At 38.8% G+C, this 18,840-nt stretch overlaps 1 protein-coding gene across 8 annotated transcripts in view; it reads left to right on the forward strand.

Moving 5' to 3' along the window:
• The window catches only part of LOC108717620 (EH domain-binding protein 1), a 160,779-nt gene that overhangs the window by 140,791 nt on the left and 1,148 nt on the right, over positions 1 to 18,840 (forward strand). For all 8 annotated transcript variants that reach the window (XM_041564169.1, XM_041564171.1, XM_018264831.2 and 5 more), the window contains 3 exons: positions 5,199 to 5,298; positions 6,196 to 6,269; positions 17,860 to 17,974. In XM_041564169.1, the coding sequence (XP_041420103.1) occupies positions 5,199 to 5,298; positions 6,196 to 6,269; positions 17,860 to 17,974 (289 nt within the window). The remainder of the gene's footprint in view (positions 1 to 5,198; positions 5,299 to 6,195; positions 6,270 to 17,859; positions 17,975 to 18,840) is intronic.

Below are 18,840 nucleotides of genomic sequence, written 5' to 3' on the forward strand. Positions count from 1 at the left end.
TGAGCTCTAATACATCTGCTAGGAAAGGAGCCCACCTATAAGATAGATATTCATTGACAGTTAGATCCAATATGACACCCAACTGCTGCATGAAGACAGAATGAAGAGAAACAGATGCTGAGAGAGGAATAGTGAAGATAAACTTGATTATTTCAGAAACAATGCAGAATATTTAATTGATTGTATTTGGAAAGTTTCTTACTTAAGTATGAGGAGCTTATATTACATTTTCATTGTGACAAGCACTTCCCTCTGTCAGAGAACATTGTTACTCGCAGCTCATTTTTGCACTCTTAGCCATAAAGAAATAAGAGAAACTATTGCAAACAAGTAGGTCTTTCTATTTAGTACCAGGTGTGGGGATCTGACAGACATATTCCTTCCACCCGAAAGAACAAAAAGTGTTTTACCTGATTCCGCGTCGTAACTGCATCCACTTCTCATACACAGACATGTCCAAGGATTCATTTCTAGAGGAAGTATTTTTGTGAATAATGGTGTTTTCCAACAATATCTTTAAGTGTGCACAAATGTCACTATATAAAGTACCAACTGACAGTTGTCTGAAAAATATGACCCACATACATACTCAGTGCTATGAGAGGGGCAGATTGGGATGACATTACAGTTGGGAGTTTGCCCTAAAATAACAGTGTTGTAAAGTCACAACTGACAAAAAAGTCACCCTGTATAACTCACATGTAAGTCCTATTTGGCCTTTTTATCTCCTTTGTTTCTTGCTGTCACAGTAAAGGTGGCCATAGATGTGACAATTAGGATCTTTCTTGGAGTAGATGTTTCCAAGAAAGATGGTTGGTTTCAATCCACACGTGTAGAGCTGAATGGTCAGATATATATAGAAACAATACAATTCTACCTGTATCTGATGATTCAGCACTAACAATGGCTCATGTTTGGGTCCCTTCAAAGGAGTCAGATCAAAACTTTCCATCCGGCCCAATCGACGCGCCAACCAATATCCAAGTCTTCTGCTGATATCAGTCGCCTCTTTTTCCACCATACACGCACCGAATATCGGACGAAAATTTGTTTTGTATGATATTATCTGTGTGTCTATGGCACCTTAACTCTCGTCAGCCAACCAAAAGGGATCATGTGATTGGCCCAGTCTGAGCAAAGAATGTGTGCAATGGGATTATTCCTTTTAATGCTCGTTATGTGGTGGGGGACACCAAGAATCTTATCACAAACACTTTATTTTTCTATTTGCATGCCTTGCAAGAAAATATAAATTACTTTTTAAATAGTTTTTGGCTGGAAAGTTATTTGATCTTTGCTGCCAAAAATAATTAATATTTTAATAATGAAACATTTTAATTAGTGGCGTAATTACCAATTGCTAGGTCCCCATCCCCCCAAATCTTTGAGGGGCCCAGCACAGATGCTGTCCCCCAAGTCCTGTCAGCTGCTTGCTTAATTGTAAGGGACGGGCTACTTTAGTGGACTAGAGAGGCATAGTATAATGGCAGACCCCTTGTATAATAACAGACCCCTTGGTGTGGGACCTCTGTATTTTACAGCTGTGGGGTCCGTTGTATCATAGTTACACCACTGATTTTAATATTGTCCATTTAAGATCAGTTCATTAGTTTAGCACCAAGGAGTTTGCTTAGCATCACCCAACATTTAGTGGCACATTTATCAGAGGATCAGACATTGTGTTTAAAAAGTCCGATTAGCTATTATTGATCATTTGCTGATCCATTTTGTAAGGTTCAACTTTTTTTTTACAATCCTAAATTCCTGTTTTTAAGATTTATGTTATAATGAACTTGAATCAATTTCATCTCCCCAAGGAAACCATAGAAATAATTCTGTGCCCTAATTTTGGAAATAAAATATCTCGTTCAAATATAAAGATAATAAATATAATAAAATTTAAATATTTCAGCCCCTTTGATATGTCACTTGACTGCTGGCTGGAGATCGCATGGAATGCAGGGATTTAAAAAGAAAATGTGACCATGAATGTTTGAGCATGGAAGAAATTCAAGAAAATCGTTTATTGCTTGACACAAGGGAGATACTAAAACTTGACTTTCGCGATTTTCCTATATTTCTGAAAAAAAACTATTTTATTCTAAATGTATTAAGTGAAAAAAACATGAAATCCTTAGATACCAAACTTCTCCAAGTAAAAGTTGTTGAGGCGCAGTAGAAGTCAGTGGGAGCTGCGCTGATCTTATTGGGCTGCTTTTAATCAATTCGGACACTTTTAGACTTTTTTTCTCTCTAGGAATTGTCTGAAAAACTGATATTTTGAGGTCTTCAGTGTATTTGGATCCTTTAGCACATTGTTTAGCGTTTTTTTTTTTTTTCGTTCGTACTTTTTTATATTTGGATCTTTTAATAAAAATCCATCCTTCAAATAAATGAGCCTCCATGTGAGCTTATTAAGCACAATGTGATTTTATGTTTCCCCAAAAGTTATATCACTGTTTTTTGTTCATTTGTATTGAGCATCTTATAATTATTCCTCAGATTGTAGAGATTTTGTGGTGTGTGTTTTACTTTATCCCTTGATCAGTAAAAAAGAATAAATTGTATATCACTGTGGCTGGGTCCCCTATCAGCAAATAATTAAATAGGCTTCTGACCAGATGCACCTGGACCTTCATTTAGGGACTCAAAAGAATTTTTATTGGGTGACAGATGAATCATTTTGATTAAGCTATGGGCTAAGTATAGGGAAATAGCTTGTTAAACACACATTGTGCAGGGAAGAGATCTCTTTGTGTAGTACAGAGAGCTTCTTTCTTATCTCTTATTAGTTATCGACAAACCATTATCTTTGTATTTTTCATGAATTTTAAGCCCAGCCACTGTTTGGAATCCTAAGGCGAGAAGGAAAATAATTGAAAAATAAAATGTATATTACATTTCAGAGCAGTAAGAGGACACGGATGATACAAAGATAAAGGCGAAGATTTAGATAATATAGAAACATCTTTGTGTGCAATGTTAGATATATATATAGAATATTAATTCTATAAAGCGTTCAAGGCACACAAGGGAGATATTGGTGTAATGGACCAGCAAAGCATTTCCTAAGGCTGAAAACTATATTTTAATATTATTAAACAGTTTTCAAATTACATTTCTTTTCTATATAATACTATAGTGTTCCTTTTTGTATATTTTTCCATTATTTTCCTGAAATAAGGACTTTTGTGTTTTCATGAGAGTTTCCCTTAGAGACCCCAGTTCTAGATAAAACCTTCCAGGAAAGTCAGCCTTCTCCTCCCCATACGGTAAGGAAACCTTGTGAAGCAGAACTGTCCTGTTTTGTCAATGGGTTCTTCAGTTTCTGAAGGTTTTAGGTTTTACAGTAGCCTCTGGCTGGTACAGTGGGAAAAACATGTGCCGAGCGGTGGGAAGAGTAGTCGCTACCACTTATTAAAAACATTCAATGCCGAGTGCTGTGTTTCATATCTGTCTCTTCAATATTAGTTCATAAAGAACCTGTATAAATATCCCTGCCACAAAGGTACTCTATACCTGGCTGAAGGGGCCTAATTATCATACTGGCACCGCCATGTAAAAAATTGTATATTTATTAAGTTGTCTTAAGTTAAGTTGGTTTTTAGTGACATATAAATCTGGCATTAAAGTAGACAGATGTTTGAAAATGCTATGGGAAAATAAAGTGTTCATCCTACGTGATTTGTTTTTTGTTTTTTTTTATATTTTTTTCATTAGGATTTTTACATACAAAATATGATAAATAGGTTCCTAAAAGTCCCCAAACAGAGTTAAAGTCAAATCAACTGGACTTGCTGTATTTCTATTTTTTTTCTCTGTAAGACATTTTGCTAGAAATTAGACTGGGTTTTTTCAATTCTGAATTTGAGAAAGCCAATCGGAAACTTGAATGACAGCAAGTCCAGTTGATTTGACTTATTACTATAGATATACCATGACCTGGATGAATGAGAATTTATTCCTAAATATGCCTGAATTTCATTAGTATGTGCCATACATGTTGCTTATATATATTATAGTAGTGCATGTGACTAAAATATACATTGCAGTTAAGTTCTCTGATCACTCGTTTTTACTTTTTTCATTGAGTTGATTTTCTGCCTTTTGGGACTAAGGCACAGAAATTTACTGTAGGTGCGACTAAGGTAGTTGGAACCGCTGCCTTGACTTTAAAAAAAAAAACTTTGACTATTGCTTTTGCCAAGGACAATCTATACATAAGTCCACAAGGTCGCTGGTGGAACCTGTACATCTGTGGCCACTGTGACCAAAGCTGGTCATACATTGAAAGATCTGCCTGATTGATAAGGTCACCAAATGAGCAGATATTTCCTCCGTATGCCCACGATTTCTGGCTAATCCAATCGTATCATGATGGTAATGTAGGCCACTGGGCCGAGGAACACATCAACAAGCCACTTTCCCGAGAATGTGATCCCATTCCTATGTGAGCCTGTGGTGAGAGCTTGTAGGGCACATTTCAGCAATTCAGGCAGCCAGCACATTCTAAAAAAAACACACATCTTTATGCTTTGGCTGTAGATCTATTGTAAATGTTATTAACAAACCCAGGTGCCCACAACCCTTCCATGAGTATCTCCAGTATGATCCTGGTCTTCTTTTACTGTGAATGCTATACCAAACAGTTTTCTCCAACCCATATTAACCCAAAATCATCAGTTCCACCATAAACTGCTACTTCTTCCACTATCCCATTCATATCACACCACTCCACATGGTCATTGGCCATTGCTCTTAGTATCTTTCTTTTATTGTATGCCTAACCAGAGCATAACAATGTGTTTATTTTACAACATTACTGTCCATGCACTGTCCATTTATTTTTATATGTATTCATTTGATTCAAAATAATAGCTGTAAGTCAGAAACTGCAACTATATATGGATGATGCCAGGGTGTATCTTTGTCTCCTGAAAGAACAAGTCTGTTTGGGACCCAAATATGGGAATATTATGGGGCCCTATTTCAGGAAACTGAGTATTTCAATATGAAGGGTTTAATGAAGTGCGTCGTCGCCTGCTGCCAGTGGGAGTTCTTCCTTTGTGTTGCATCAAATACAAAATATAGTGACAACATACGTTTTGCTTTTAAGTACGAAATAAGATGTTGACAACAGTATTGTTGAAAGTACTTCATTAAATATACAGAAACTCATGCGAGGTTGTGTTTTGCAGGTCGGAATACAGAAGAAGAAGAAGTGATGATGCAGGAGTGGTTTATGCTGGTGAACAAGAAAAATGCCCTAATCCGAAGGATGAACCAGCTTTCTCTTTTGTGAGTGTGCTCTTCTTAGTCCCCACTTATTTTACGTTTATTCCAGATCACCTTTCATTTATTTTCCATGAGATAAAAAAAAAGCCCAGTAATACCTTGCTCTGAATATGGTATCACATAAGCATAGCACTTCTGTTCTTCTTCAGGTATGGCAGCTGAAGGCAAAGATGCTTTGCTCCTGTTCTAGAGCTTCTTTTATAGCCGGATGGGTAATGTGTAAGGTGGCCATACATTAAAGTGCAATGCCAGTATTCCAAAAAATAGAAAGTTTATGATTTGTATATGTGCAGTATTTCAGGTATATTGCTATAAAGAAATATGATTTTAGGGAGTGCTGGTCCAGGAATCATTATCTTTTTATAAACAGACAGATGTCTTCATACTTTGATCAGTCTTTTATTATGATGTCACTGGAATTGACTGGCCAAAATGGTTGAAACCCAGAGATATTTATGAACTGCATGAATAATGTGTTTGGGTTTACAGTATAACATAACAAAGAGTGGGCTGGTGCTATTATCTGTCAACTCCAACTTCAAGGAACGGGAAAACATCAAAACCCGGAAAACTTAAATTCACTAGCAGTATATTCTAAATTGAATATAGAATGTTAAATGTAGCCTTTTTTGCGTGTGAGAAATAGCAGTTCATACTGTGTATTAAGGAATAATACTGTCCAATATGGCCACAAATGGATAAAGCCTTATAGTTGTTGGACGCTATCGTTGAAGGCTGATTTCTTGATTTGTGTATCAGTCGTTTGAAGTAGCTTAATGTTTCAGAGAAAAGTCAGTTATGAGTTCTCTAAATCAATTGAAGCTAAAGGTCCCTTTTAAGTGTTTAATGATTTAGTAATTAGCATATTGATGAACTTTGTTTTTCTCCACTTGCCTATAGGGAAAAAGAACAAGACCTAGAGAGGAGATTTGAACTACTCAACCGAGATCTTCGAGCGATGTTAGCAATAGAAGGTAAGGCTTGTACTCTCCGCGAGAGGCTCTTCACTTAGAGCACAAACACCAATTTAGAAAATGTGAAATAAAAAAAGCCCCTTGACTAGTTGGGTTATCCTGCGAGGAGGTTTACATAGATCAGTGTGTAGAAATGTTCTTCTTCAGGTTGATGCCATACTAACAACCATATTAGACTTTCACCCATTTTAATTAAGATCATGCCTAATAATTCTTATTTAAAGATCTCAGTTATATGAATGCAATAGTTTATAATCATATAAAAGGCACAGTGTACCATAGATGTGTCTCTTGTTATACCTGTGAGCCCCAAATACCATCTAATGGTTTAAATATGTCAGCTGCTACTTATTGACCTCCCAGGCTATCTTTAGTCATTTCTTTCCTTACCTGATAAGGTGGCTGATCCATATTCAGTAATTAGTTTTGGAGTTTTGTTAGAAGCTGGACAATTATATATTTCAGCTTTGCTTTGGGACAAATCCCCTTTGCCCTACAGTCATGCAGCTTTCTCCGGTGAGGGTATTGCACCCAAGCTGACAAGGCATGAAAAAGGCAATTTGTTGTTTCAACACTACTGTATATGAAGCATCATAAATCAAATGAATAACCTGTCATCAATTTATGAAACAATAAATGTAATATTGTCTCACAACACACACATACATCACTTGGACATAATAAGAAGTAATAAAACCTAAACGTGACTTTATTTTGACATGTAGAATAAGAAAAAAATTATTAAAATCTATTTTGTTTAATAAATCATTATATAAAGTGGTCTGTAACTATAGTATATTAGTGTTTTTGTCACGGTGCTTAAATGGCTGAAATTAAAAAGCACCAGCAATAAACTGCGACGTACACAAATAAATAATGGCAGTCATTTGTGTGTCTGTGGCAGTTTAATCATTCACTTAATTAACGTTGTACTTAATAGACTGCTAATTAGATCGTTGTTGGTCAAGCTGACTGTAACTTAAAGGACTTGGGACAAAAAAAAAATATTCATTTGAAGTGATATACCATTAATTTCTATTGAATACGTGTTTCTTTGAAGCAGCAGCTCTTGAATGCGTGTTTGCTTATCTGCTCGCTCATGGCAGCCATCTTTTATCTACTAAAACATCCTCCCATTCAGCCCTACTTCACTCGTTTATGCTGCTCTTTGAAAAAATCACAGCAAATGTGAGTCTGAGTTTTTCAAAATCGAATTTTTGAGAGTTATCAATTGAGATTAAAGGGAGAATATATTCCCACTTTTGACATGAGCTCATTCAGTTGGGTTTGTATAGTGGGTGGTGCACAGATTCTGTGAAAAGCAGAGGGTCTTCAAGTTCCAGAATCCGTTGTTTTACAATGTAACAAGGTGAGGGGAGGGTTGCGTTTAGCTGGCCATAGACTTGCAGATTTATCCTTAAAGGAGAACTCAACCCAAGAATTAAGAAAAAACCCTACAGAGTAAGCAAGGTAGTCACCTCTCCCTGCTTCCCCTCACACAGTTGAATAGGTCTTCAAGTGTCCCTAAAATTTTTCCCACCTAACAGTGCAGAATAAGCGCAGCGGAGCATGTGGGCACCATTTTCCAGATTGAGAATCTTCATCTATAATAGATCGCCGTACTGGCGCATGTGCAGTTAGGGCAGTCTTCTAGAGGGTACCGACTGCGCATGCACCAACAGTGCTGGAAATTCCTGAAGAGGACCTGAAAAAAATCTGAAGAGGACCCGAAAAAATCCAAAGATCTGGAAGATGGCACCCACAAGCTCTGCTGCTCTTACTCTGCACTGTTAGGTGGGAAAATTTTAGGGTTATTTTCAGACCTATTGAGCTATGCGAGGGGAAGCAGGGAGGGGGGAATATCTTGCTTAGTAGGTAGGGGCTTTTCATAATTTGGGGGTTGAGTTCTCCTTTAAGTCTGTCGAATGATCGTCCGTTGCAATCTTCCAACCTGCCACTAACCATTCAAATTAAAGCATTAAAAAGAACAAATCAGACAATGTTCTGGCCATTAATTCCCAGACAGCAATCGTATGAAAGTTATGTCTGACAATTAGTAGTGACAGTCACTCATTGATATTGTCAGACAGGCAATACATGCAGAGATATTATTGTTATGGGACAGAAACTTTCTAACCTGTTGACTAAATGACCGATCTCCATGGTACGAAAAAAGTGGGGACAATCCACAAACAGTCCAAATATCATACAAATCTTTGTTTCGTATGACTTTATCTTTGCGTCTATGACCAGCTTTACTTACACTGTGAGCCTAAGGGGAATTGGGACATGGCTTCCTATCAATTTGTGGAATCAGGTAGAATCTCATTTATATTTGGAAGTTTTTATGCACCTTTTTACATAAACCCAACTGAATGAGCTTATGTAAAAAATTTCATTTTTTCCCTTATTTATTGCTGGTAAATGTTTAATACTGGCCTTGGCCCAAAACAGTGACTTAGCAGCTAGGCCAAGTTAAATACCCCCTGGGAGAGGAGACAACCCAGGGCTTAACATATACTGGTGGTGCACCCACTCTACCCATTCCTTCCATAATGTCGGTGCTTTTTCTCTGCCCCCTCCCCATTCAGAGTTTTCTATTGTGTTCTGCAGATGAATGACAAAGAAAGAGTTAATGAAAATCAAAGCCACTATTATTCTGAGTTCTTACTTTATTTAACAGCCTACCCTGTAGTTCAGAGATGTCTTCAGTTTCCTACTGACCCCTTAACCCTTTTACTGTTAATTTCTTTCTTCACCTGATAAGTCACCTGGATCCATATTAAATCAATTGTAATTAGTCGCAAGATTGTGGTGGAAAGCTTAAGTAGAGTGAAATGTAACAGAATGTATATGGCCTTTGATATCCATCAGCCTTCTGAGCACATTAAACTGAGCAAGAACAAAATGCAATTGGTTTGCAATTTGTCGGCAACAAAAGGCCTTTTTTCTGGAGGAAGTTGGATTAAAGGGAACTTTTTATTGTTTCTGTCAGTACTGCCCGTCTTCTCCCAGCCCAGTTCTAAAGACAATTTACCTTCATAAACCTGCCTTTCTAGATTGTCCTTCTGATTACTGGATACACAAACACTAATCCCTTTTATAAATAATCCTCAGTATGTTTCCCTAAAATAAATGACTCTAATCATCCCCAACATATCTCTCCTGTATACTGCTTATGGGGGTAGCTGGTAGTAAGGGTCCTAAGGTCAGTGTTTTGACATCTGACCTCTACATTATTTTAAATCCATTACAATGTTAGTAAACATGCTTTATAGCTAATATACTCCTACAGTCTTAAATGCCCAAACAAGTATCTGTACATTAATTCTAATATATTTAGGTGACACAGGGCTGATTATTCATTACTTTGGATGCAAGACACATTGATTTATATCCTGCCATGTTATGTAAATCTGATTTAATTACTAATCAGCCTTCTATTGTGAATAGTATGTTGTATATTTACTGTAAACTGTGCATTGACCCCCAAAGCTCAGGTAACTGACAGCAGAATAGAGCATGTGCTGGGGGGCATCTTCTAAAGGTCTGAGGTGGCCTTGGGTTGGTACAGAAAACATAAGCTCCGATATGTCTAGATCAATTCTTGGTGGAGTTTTAGTTCTCCTTTACGTCTAGTAATTCCAAAACCTGTTTCCATTTTGCTTTCCATTTGATATTTTACATTTATATTGGTCAGTGGCGGAACTACTGCTAGTGTAGGGGGTGCAACTGAACCAGGGCCCACACCCCTTCTGGGCCCTCGGCGGGTTTGCGCAAATCCACCACAATCTCCTCTTCTGGGGGGGCTGGCTGCATATCCTGCACCCGGGCTCCGCATCTCCTAGTTCCGTTACTGATATTGGGCTAATTTATTTACTTGCAACTCCCAAATCAGCGGCGTAACTGTAAATGAAGTAGACTCATCGGTCACGGGGGGCTCTGACCTCTATAGCTGAAAATAATAACCCCCTCCCCAGCTATCTCTTATCTGGGGCGGGAAAGGGGGGTGCAGGCGGCTGTGAAGTTTGGCACGGGACAGTGAGTAGGTGGGCAGAGGGCGGAAGTGGGCGGATACAGGGGGTGACAGGGAGGTTGGGAATGGCAGTGCACAAGGTCCATCCAAAGATTATTTTTTTCAGGGGGGCAGGCGCACTCTAATTATGCCACAGTCCCAAATGCTTGTCCTTTCTATCATACACTACAGGACTCACCAGGGACAGAAGTTGGCCGTTACCTGTCATGGCTGACATCTTTTCTAGACAAAGATTCTACTATCTCAGCTATATTTCTGCTTATTGATAACATTGGCATCATGTATTGTTGTTACAACCATTGCCCCAGTGTAAACTAACAGCAAAGTGTGTTCAACACTAAATATATTCATATAATAACGCAGGAGCACGTAATTCTCAATAATAACATCCTCTTCATTGACTCTGATATTGATATAATATATTTTAGCAGCAACCAATGTGTGACACACGTGCAGCCGTTTGACTAGTGGCATTGGATTTAGACTAGTGGCAAGTCAGGCCCTTCTGATCGGAGATAAAGGCAAGTTAGCGGATGCTGCCGGCTCTTATATATATATTTATTTATACACACTGATAAAATGTGCTGCTGAAGCGCTGAATTCATGAACAGACAAAAAGTATGAATAGAAATTGCTTTCTGTCCAATTTAGCACAGAAGTGATAAAGAGAACAGAGAGTCTCTCTTACTCTGTGACTTTCCTGACTTTTATATTTTAATTCCTTCACTGGTAGAAATGGACAATAAGGGAAAAATACGACATTGATTCCAAACATGAGACCACACTACAGTGTCCAGATTAGGTAGTAGGACGTTGCTCTCATATTTTTAAAGGGGACCCGTCACCCAAAAAAAACATTCCAAATCCTATTTTATCACATTAGTCAAGCAAAATGAACTTTAATTACACAATATAAATTATTTGAATCTTTTTCCTTCAGTCTGGGAATTCATAATTATAACAAGCAGGCAGGAGCCATTTTGTGGGACACTGTTATTAAGACAAGTCTTGTATCATCTCAGAATCTTGTTTGTGCACCAGAATGGGGGACCTGATGTCCATCCCCATGTCCTGGCTACACAATTAAATGGTGAAGAGATTGGGGGGAATGTGGGGAGAGCAGTGACATGTAGGAAGTGCTGAATGGAAAGTGAAAGTAATTGCCTAAGGCATAGAGGAGGGGCAGTCGATATTTGATTGACAGCTGAGATGTTTAAATCAGTTTACAACAGCTATGAATGCTTTAATAAAAAATAGAAATTGGATTTCATGTTTAATTTGAAAAGGACTTTTATTATACAGATTTTTGTGTCTGGGTGACAGGTCCACTTTAATGACACTTTCTTTGAAAAGATACAGACACTTTTCTTTATACACTTAGTTCTCCTGTTTAATGCTCTGAAGTCTTTCTCTCTGTGGGTGGAATTGCTCATTGTAAGGGAAGAAGCAGTTTGTGTATTTTGTACTGGGATCCCTTCAGGTGTTGATGGTCCATGCAGTGGAGTAATGAAGAAGGGACAGGCCCCCCACAGGAATAAATCTTTGGGTGGGCCTGCCGTGTGCAGTCTCTCCTTGCCCTGGCCACTTCAAATGAGCAACGTTATCGGGAATGGGGACTACAATACAGCACCCCTCGCAGTTATGGACCCCTGCACTTGCACCTGTCTCCTCTATGGTAGTTCCATCACTGGATCCACATACATTTCCTTCATATCCAATTAAATGACAACCCTTGCAGGTCATTGTATTGATATTTAACTGGTTTCTCCCATCTGCACTTAATGTGTGTGTCTGACCTGTGGCCCCCAGCTGCGGTTTGACTACAGTTCCCTGAGCCCTGACAGCCAAGGGCCACAGGGGACAGACAGAAGTGCAAGAGTATTCAGAGAGACCTTCTGCTGTAGTGTGCACCCCCCCTTACCTGCCCCCCATATAAATACTGATAAACAGAGACAGCCCTATATTCATAGGGGCAGCCATCTGACATCAATTGATCTAAGCTGAAAGGCAAAGTGCAAATAATAGCAAGTTACACCCTTTTTTGCACTTTGCACCCCTACATATCACTTTGTAAATGACCCTTATGCATTCAGAGGTCAGCCATGTTGGCTGCATTTACATCTGGTGCCCCCTAGGCACTGAACCTAACAGCGCCCCCATTTGGAGAAGTGACGTCACATGGCAGCCCATGATGTCATTTTGTGTTTGTGATGTCATGGCTTACAAGGAATCGCAGGCTGACCCCTCAACCCCTTGCAGCTCTGCTGCCAGATTTGTGCAGGTAGGCTCTGGTGGCGGCTGGGGAGGTTTTTTTATTCTTTACCAAATAATATAGTCACCGGAAAGCCATCGTCTTGTAGCTGCCACCCTAAGCACAGGCCCTCTGGTGCATATATATAAGTATATAATAAATATATAAATACAGCGCTGCATGTTGGGTATCTCCGTACAACAGCTGGAGGACTGCAGGTTCCCCATCCCTGACTGTTCATCTCCATTCCTTCCTCTCATTTGTGTTGAATGTACTTCTTTGCATAGTTTTTTTTGTCGTTTTTGGCTTATTACATGATAAGCTTTTTCTTATTTTTTGAATGAATCAATATGTAATCCTGTGGAGGAGCTTATCCCCTAAACCCCATTTGTAAACCTATTTTAGCTTTGTTACACGGCGCAGTCACAATATAGAAGGGATTGATCAGGTTCAGCAGCAGGATCTGCCGCTCTGATGAGGATGACTCCTTTTTCAGGGCTGCTACTTGACTGGAACTAAAGATAAGGCTTGACTGCAATTCCCCTGTGCTGTTTACAAAACCACTGAAAAAAGAAAAATATACCATGTTTATGAGTAGTGTTGGTCTTGCATGTAAGTCTCTCTTACAGAATGAGGGCATAGCTTATTGAGCACACAGACTTTTCCCTCTTGTTAGAGTTGCATTAATACCCCAAGATCCTTCTCATTTAAGGAAACTCCCAACACACTGCCATTTAGTGTAGAACTTGCATTTATATTATTTTTGCCAAAGTGCATGACCTGCATTTATCAACATTGAACCTCATTTTCCAGTTTGCTGCCCAGTTTTCCAGTTTAGACAAATCACTGTGCAAAGTGGCAGCATCCTGCATGGAACCTATAGTTCTGCACAATTTAGTATCATCTGCACAAATAGAAACAGTACTTTCAATGCCCACCTCCAGGTCATTAATAAACAAGTTGAAAAGCAAGGGACCTAGTACAGAGCCGTGCGGTACTCCACTAACAACACTGGTCCAATTAGAAAATGTTCCATTTACCACCACTCTTTGTAGTCTATCTTTTAGCCAGTTCTCTATCCAGGTACAAATACTATGTTCCAGGCCAACATTCCTTCATTTAACCAGTAACCTTCTGTGTGGCACTGTATCAAATGCTTTAGCAAAGTCTAAGTAAATCACATCCACTGCCATCCCAGAATCAAGGTCCCTGCTCACCTTTTCGTAAAAAGAAATGAAGTTAGTCTGGCAACATCTATTACACATAAAACAATGCTGGCACAAACTCATAGTATTATGATTTTCTATGAAGTCCAGTATCTTATCCCTTAACATTTTTTGCACAGGAGGTGCACAGTTGTTACACCGCTAATGACAATTATTTCTTCACTTATATAAATTCAGTGTGGCTGTTAAAGGGATAAAATATATTATCCTCAACCAAAGGGGCTAATAGAGCTCACACTCCAGTTGGGGGTAACAGTAGTTTTTGTTTTGTTTTTTTTCCAGTGCTAGCGGCCCTGTCAGTCAGACACATGCGCATAATTGTGACTTCACACACATGCGTATAATGAGCAAGTTGCAGCATTTACTTATTATGTATGTGCCTGTTCCCCAACATGGCTGCTCCAATCAGAAGCTCCCTCCTGGTGCAGGTGGCTTGGCACTGGTAGGGGGTCATTTATAAAAAAAAAACCCACTATTACCCCAAACTGGAGTGCGAAGCTCTATTAGCCCACACCTTTGGTTGAGGAAAATATATTTTGCCAGAAGGTTCCTTTAAACCTGCTATTGCTCATCTCTCTCAATCCTACAATTGTAGTAACTGCACAAAGAGCACAATTAGTCACCCGCAGGCCACGTGCTCCTCTACGGCTCATGCAACTCTAGAGGTGACTTCTGATATCCTCACTTTATTTGTCAGTCAGTGAGTCATGTGATACTAAATGACATCACTAAGTATAGATTGGAATTGATGACCTCACTAAGCACTGTTTATAATGATATCATTTACAACATATTCCTGGCTCTTATGTGTTATACAGTGAATAAAGTACCCCCTATTGTAAAATATAAGGATATTATTAGTCACTGATGAGTTCCATGACCATATAAAAGCATGAGGCTGGGGTTACTTCTAATATCCTCCTATTTTCCAAGGGGTACTTTATTATAAAATACAAATTTTAGTGAGTCACGTGACAAAATGACATCACTAAGCTCTGTTTATAAGAATATCATTTATAGGATATTCATGGCTTTTGTATATTACAGTAGATCCCCCTATTTTATATTTATCAGGGTTCCAGGAAAAATGATGTAAAATTGAGGAAAATGTAAAATCAGGGAAATGTGTTAAAGTAACTTTTTCTTCAAGTACTTAAAGGATATAAGCACAGGAGTCAGTTTGAGATACAATATTTAGTGTGTTAATAACAAGAATTAATGTTACACTATGGGGGGCACATGTCAGTCACATACACAACCTAAAGCAATAAGTGATTGGTGCAGGACTGAATAAGGGGAAACTCATTGGAATTGACCATTTACTGGCAGAACCATGGCAAAATACACATCTGGTTAGTATTTTATCTTTATTTCACATAATAACATTCGTAGAGGAAAAAGCAGTTTTTGGGAACATCTGGACAAAATGTTGCTGTAAAATCCGGGATACGCACCCATTGAAATGTATTATAAACTGATGGGACCACAAATAAAAAATTTAAAATGTGGGAAAACTTAAAATCAGGGAACTTAAAATTGAGGTTTCACTGTATAAGGTTCTAAATCAGGGGTCCCCAACCTTTTTTACCCGTGAGCCACAATCAAATTTAGAAAGAGTTGGGGAGCAACACAAACATGAAAAAGTCCCTGGTGGTACCAAATAAGGGCTGTGATTGGCTATTTGGGAGCCCCTATGAGGACTGGCAGCTACAGGAGGCTCTACTTGGCACTATACTTAGGTTTTTATTCAATTAAAACTTGCTTTCAAGCTTGGAATTCAAAAATAAGCACCTGCTTTGAGGCCACTGAGAGCAACATCCAAGGGGTTGGGGAGCAACATGTTACTCACGAGCTACTGGTTGGGGATCACTGTACTAAATGATATGAGATTATAGTAATAGAAAGGTTTGGTTGTGTTGTTGTAGTAAAAGAAATGTGAGTGGAGTAAAATTAGGGAATGTGCCCGATGGTGATGGTGGCCAGTGACTATTAGCGACTCCATCAGCGACTGACTACGTTTGTAACTGTCAGTAGTGAAGACAAGTGTCAGGCTGAGGAGTCACCGTACAATTGAGTTCTGCACCGATCTTTCTGCATCTCATTTATAACGTGGAAATAAACGGTGCAATTGCCACTGGCTCCCAGAGTCGCCTTTAATACATTTGCCTTTGGAGGAGGGTCAGGGGGATTTGGCACATTCTTGTGTGATTTGTGAAGATTCACATGGTAATTACTGGTGTGTGGTGTTGCCTTTATCTGAATAAGCAGCAGCCACGTGAGTTTTAACTTAATTGCCCAGAGCAATGGAGAGAAGCGACTAATCCAAAAGGAACAAACACACACACACATAGTTACACACACAGTTACACACACAGTTGCACACATACACAGTCACACTCACACAGTCACACACAGTCATATTCACACATACTTTCTCACACACAGTCACACACGCTCACACATACACACACACAGTTACACACCATCACAGTCACACACACAGTTACACAGTCACACTCACAAACACACAGTCACACAAGTCTCTTGTCTTTTTTTGTGAAGGACACTGCTGGACTTTGTGGCTATGGATTTTTTCAAGCTGATTTTTGCTGTTTCCCTTGTGCTCCTCATTTGTTTCCCTTATCTCTCCCTCATCAGCCACTTCTTCTGCTTCTCATTATTTACCTTCCTAATGAGGGGGGCGGAGTAGGCAGCTCCATGATTGACAGCTACAAGCTCCTGCAGTCTGGGCACTTGACTAGTTAATGAGCAGTCTATTTAACCCATTCTCAGCTTAACAGTGTCTTCATTCAAGGCTCTCTGTGTTAACCCCTTATGGACAGAAGTCCTGAACTCTTATGCATTGGATGAGAATTTAATATATATATATATATATATATATATATATATATATATATATATATATATATATATATATACAACTATATTGTCCCTCCTGTGGTTCCTTTTTTGTACAATCAGGATCTCCCAACTAAGGCACGCTTGCACAAATGCTGACAATCTAATTCAGTAGTGCTGGGAAGCCAACAAAGTGCATTGGTTCAGCCATAATTGCACTTTTCCTTGTACACTCTATGAGCAAGTTCACTCACCAGTCTAATAAAACCAATAAATACAAGAGGTGATCAGGTTTATTGTGACAGTTACTGATCAATTCCTAATTAAGTGATAAAAACAACAAGTTGTGCAGGTGATAACACTGGGGAGGCTCAGCCCAAGATAAACAAGTTCTCAGTGGGACTACAGGTGGATAATGTGCCCCGTTTATTCCAATTAAAACATTGAGCAAACTTAATAGATGAGATTCCATTGCTGATCACTTTTTGTTTGATTAGGTGCTGCCATGGTGATTGCTTGGCTCTGACATTTCATCATCTACCCGTCCCACCTACAGCCTCTGGGCATCAGCTAAAGCAAATTCTATTGCATCTTCCACCATGATTTTTACTACACTGCTATGAATGATAGAAAGTACATTGTGACTCCCTGCCCCACAGAGCTTGCAATCTAAAGTCTGGAGCTTTAGCACTGGGGTATAAGGTGATTTGGGCAGGAATTACAGGCAGGTACTAATTGAAAGAAGTTTATGCCTAAATGTAAAATCTCCACTGCAGCAATGGCTTTTTTTCCTGCATTTTATATAGAATTCTGCGGATGACAAACACTCTCGTACTTTCTGTTATACGTTACCCTGATCCATTGTCTGATAATAATGATAATAATAATAATAATCCATAAGGGCAGGTCAGGTGCTGCGTCCTTGCAGTTGGCTGTATTTAAGCCCATAGGAAAAGGACTGTATTTATTTTGTATCTGTAGCTAAAATACCAGGACTTGCAGCTCTGCCAGTGATTAACATTAAACATTCTCCCTGGTTCAGCCTCATCACTGGCCCCATAATAACAACTGAGGCAACATTATTGAGTGACTATAGAAGCGCAGGGCTCCCACTGTAACACAGTCATGTACAAAGTCTTCCCCCGCTCTTGTGTTTATGGACTGTGTCTATTTCTTACTTTCACCTCCTCAAACTCATCATTTATTTATTACTTGTAGACTGGCAAAAGACTGAGGCCCAGAAGAGAAGGGAGCAGCTCTTACTGGATGAACTGGTTATTCTGGTTAATAAACGCGATGCTTTGGTCAGAGATTTGGATGCTCAGGAGAAACAGTGAGTCTCTCAGTTTTTCTTTTTTTCAAATATAACATATGAACTATATTTTCTTTCTACCCCATTAACTTGGATCAACATAACTTGGGTCTACTAAAAAGTCATTCAAACATTAACTAAACTCAGTAGGATTGTTTTTTTCACCAATAAAGATTAATTATCTTATTTGGGATCAAGTACAAGCTACTGTTTTATTAAAGGGAAACATGTTTTTTTCAAAACACATCAGTTAATAGTGCTGCTCCAGCAGAATTCTGCACTGAAATCCATTTCTCAAAAGAACAAACAGATTTTTTTTATATTCAATTTTGAAATCTGACATGGGGCTAGACATATTGACAGTTTCCCAGCTGCCCCAAGTCATGTGACTTGTGTTCTGATAAACTTCAGTCTCTCTTTACTGCTGTACTGCAAGTTGGAGTGATATCCCCCCCTCCCCCTGCAGCCAAACAACAGAACAATGGGAAGGTAACCAGATAACAGCTCCCTAACACAAGATAACAGCTGCCTGGTAGATCTAAGAACAACACTCAATAGTAAAATCCAGGTCCCACTGAGACACATTCAGTTACATTGAGTAGGAGAAACAACAGGCTGCCAGAAAGCATTTCTCTCCTAAAGTGCTGGCTCTTTCTGAAATCACATGACCAGGCAAAATGAGCTGAGATGCACCTACACACCAATATTACAACTAAATACACTTGCTGCTTCAGGAATGACATTTTATATTGTACAGTGAATTATTTGCAGCGTAAACAGTGTCATTTAGAGATAAAAACTACATCATAAAAATCATGACAGAATCCCTTTAAAGAGAAATCATTGTTAATAATGTGAATTATTTGATTAAAAGGGAGTCTATGGTT

Source organism: Xenopus laevis, chromosome 5S, assembly GCF_017654675.1.
Source record: "Xenopus laevis strain J_2021 chromosome 5S, Xenopus_laevis_v10.1, whole genome shotgun sequence".
NCBI lineage: Eukaryota > Metazoa > Chordata > Amphibia > Anura > Pipidae > Xenopus > Xenopus laevis.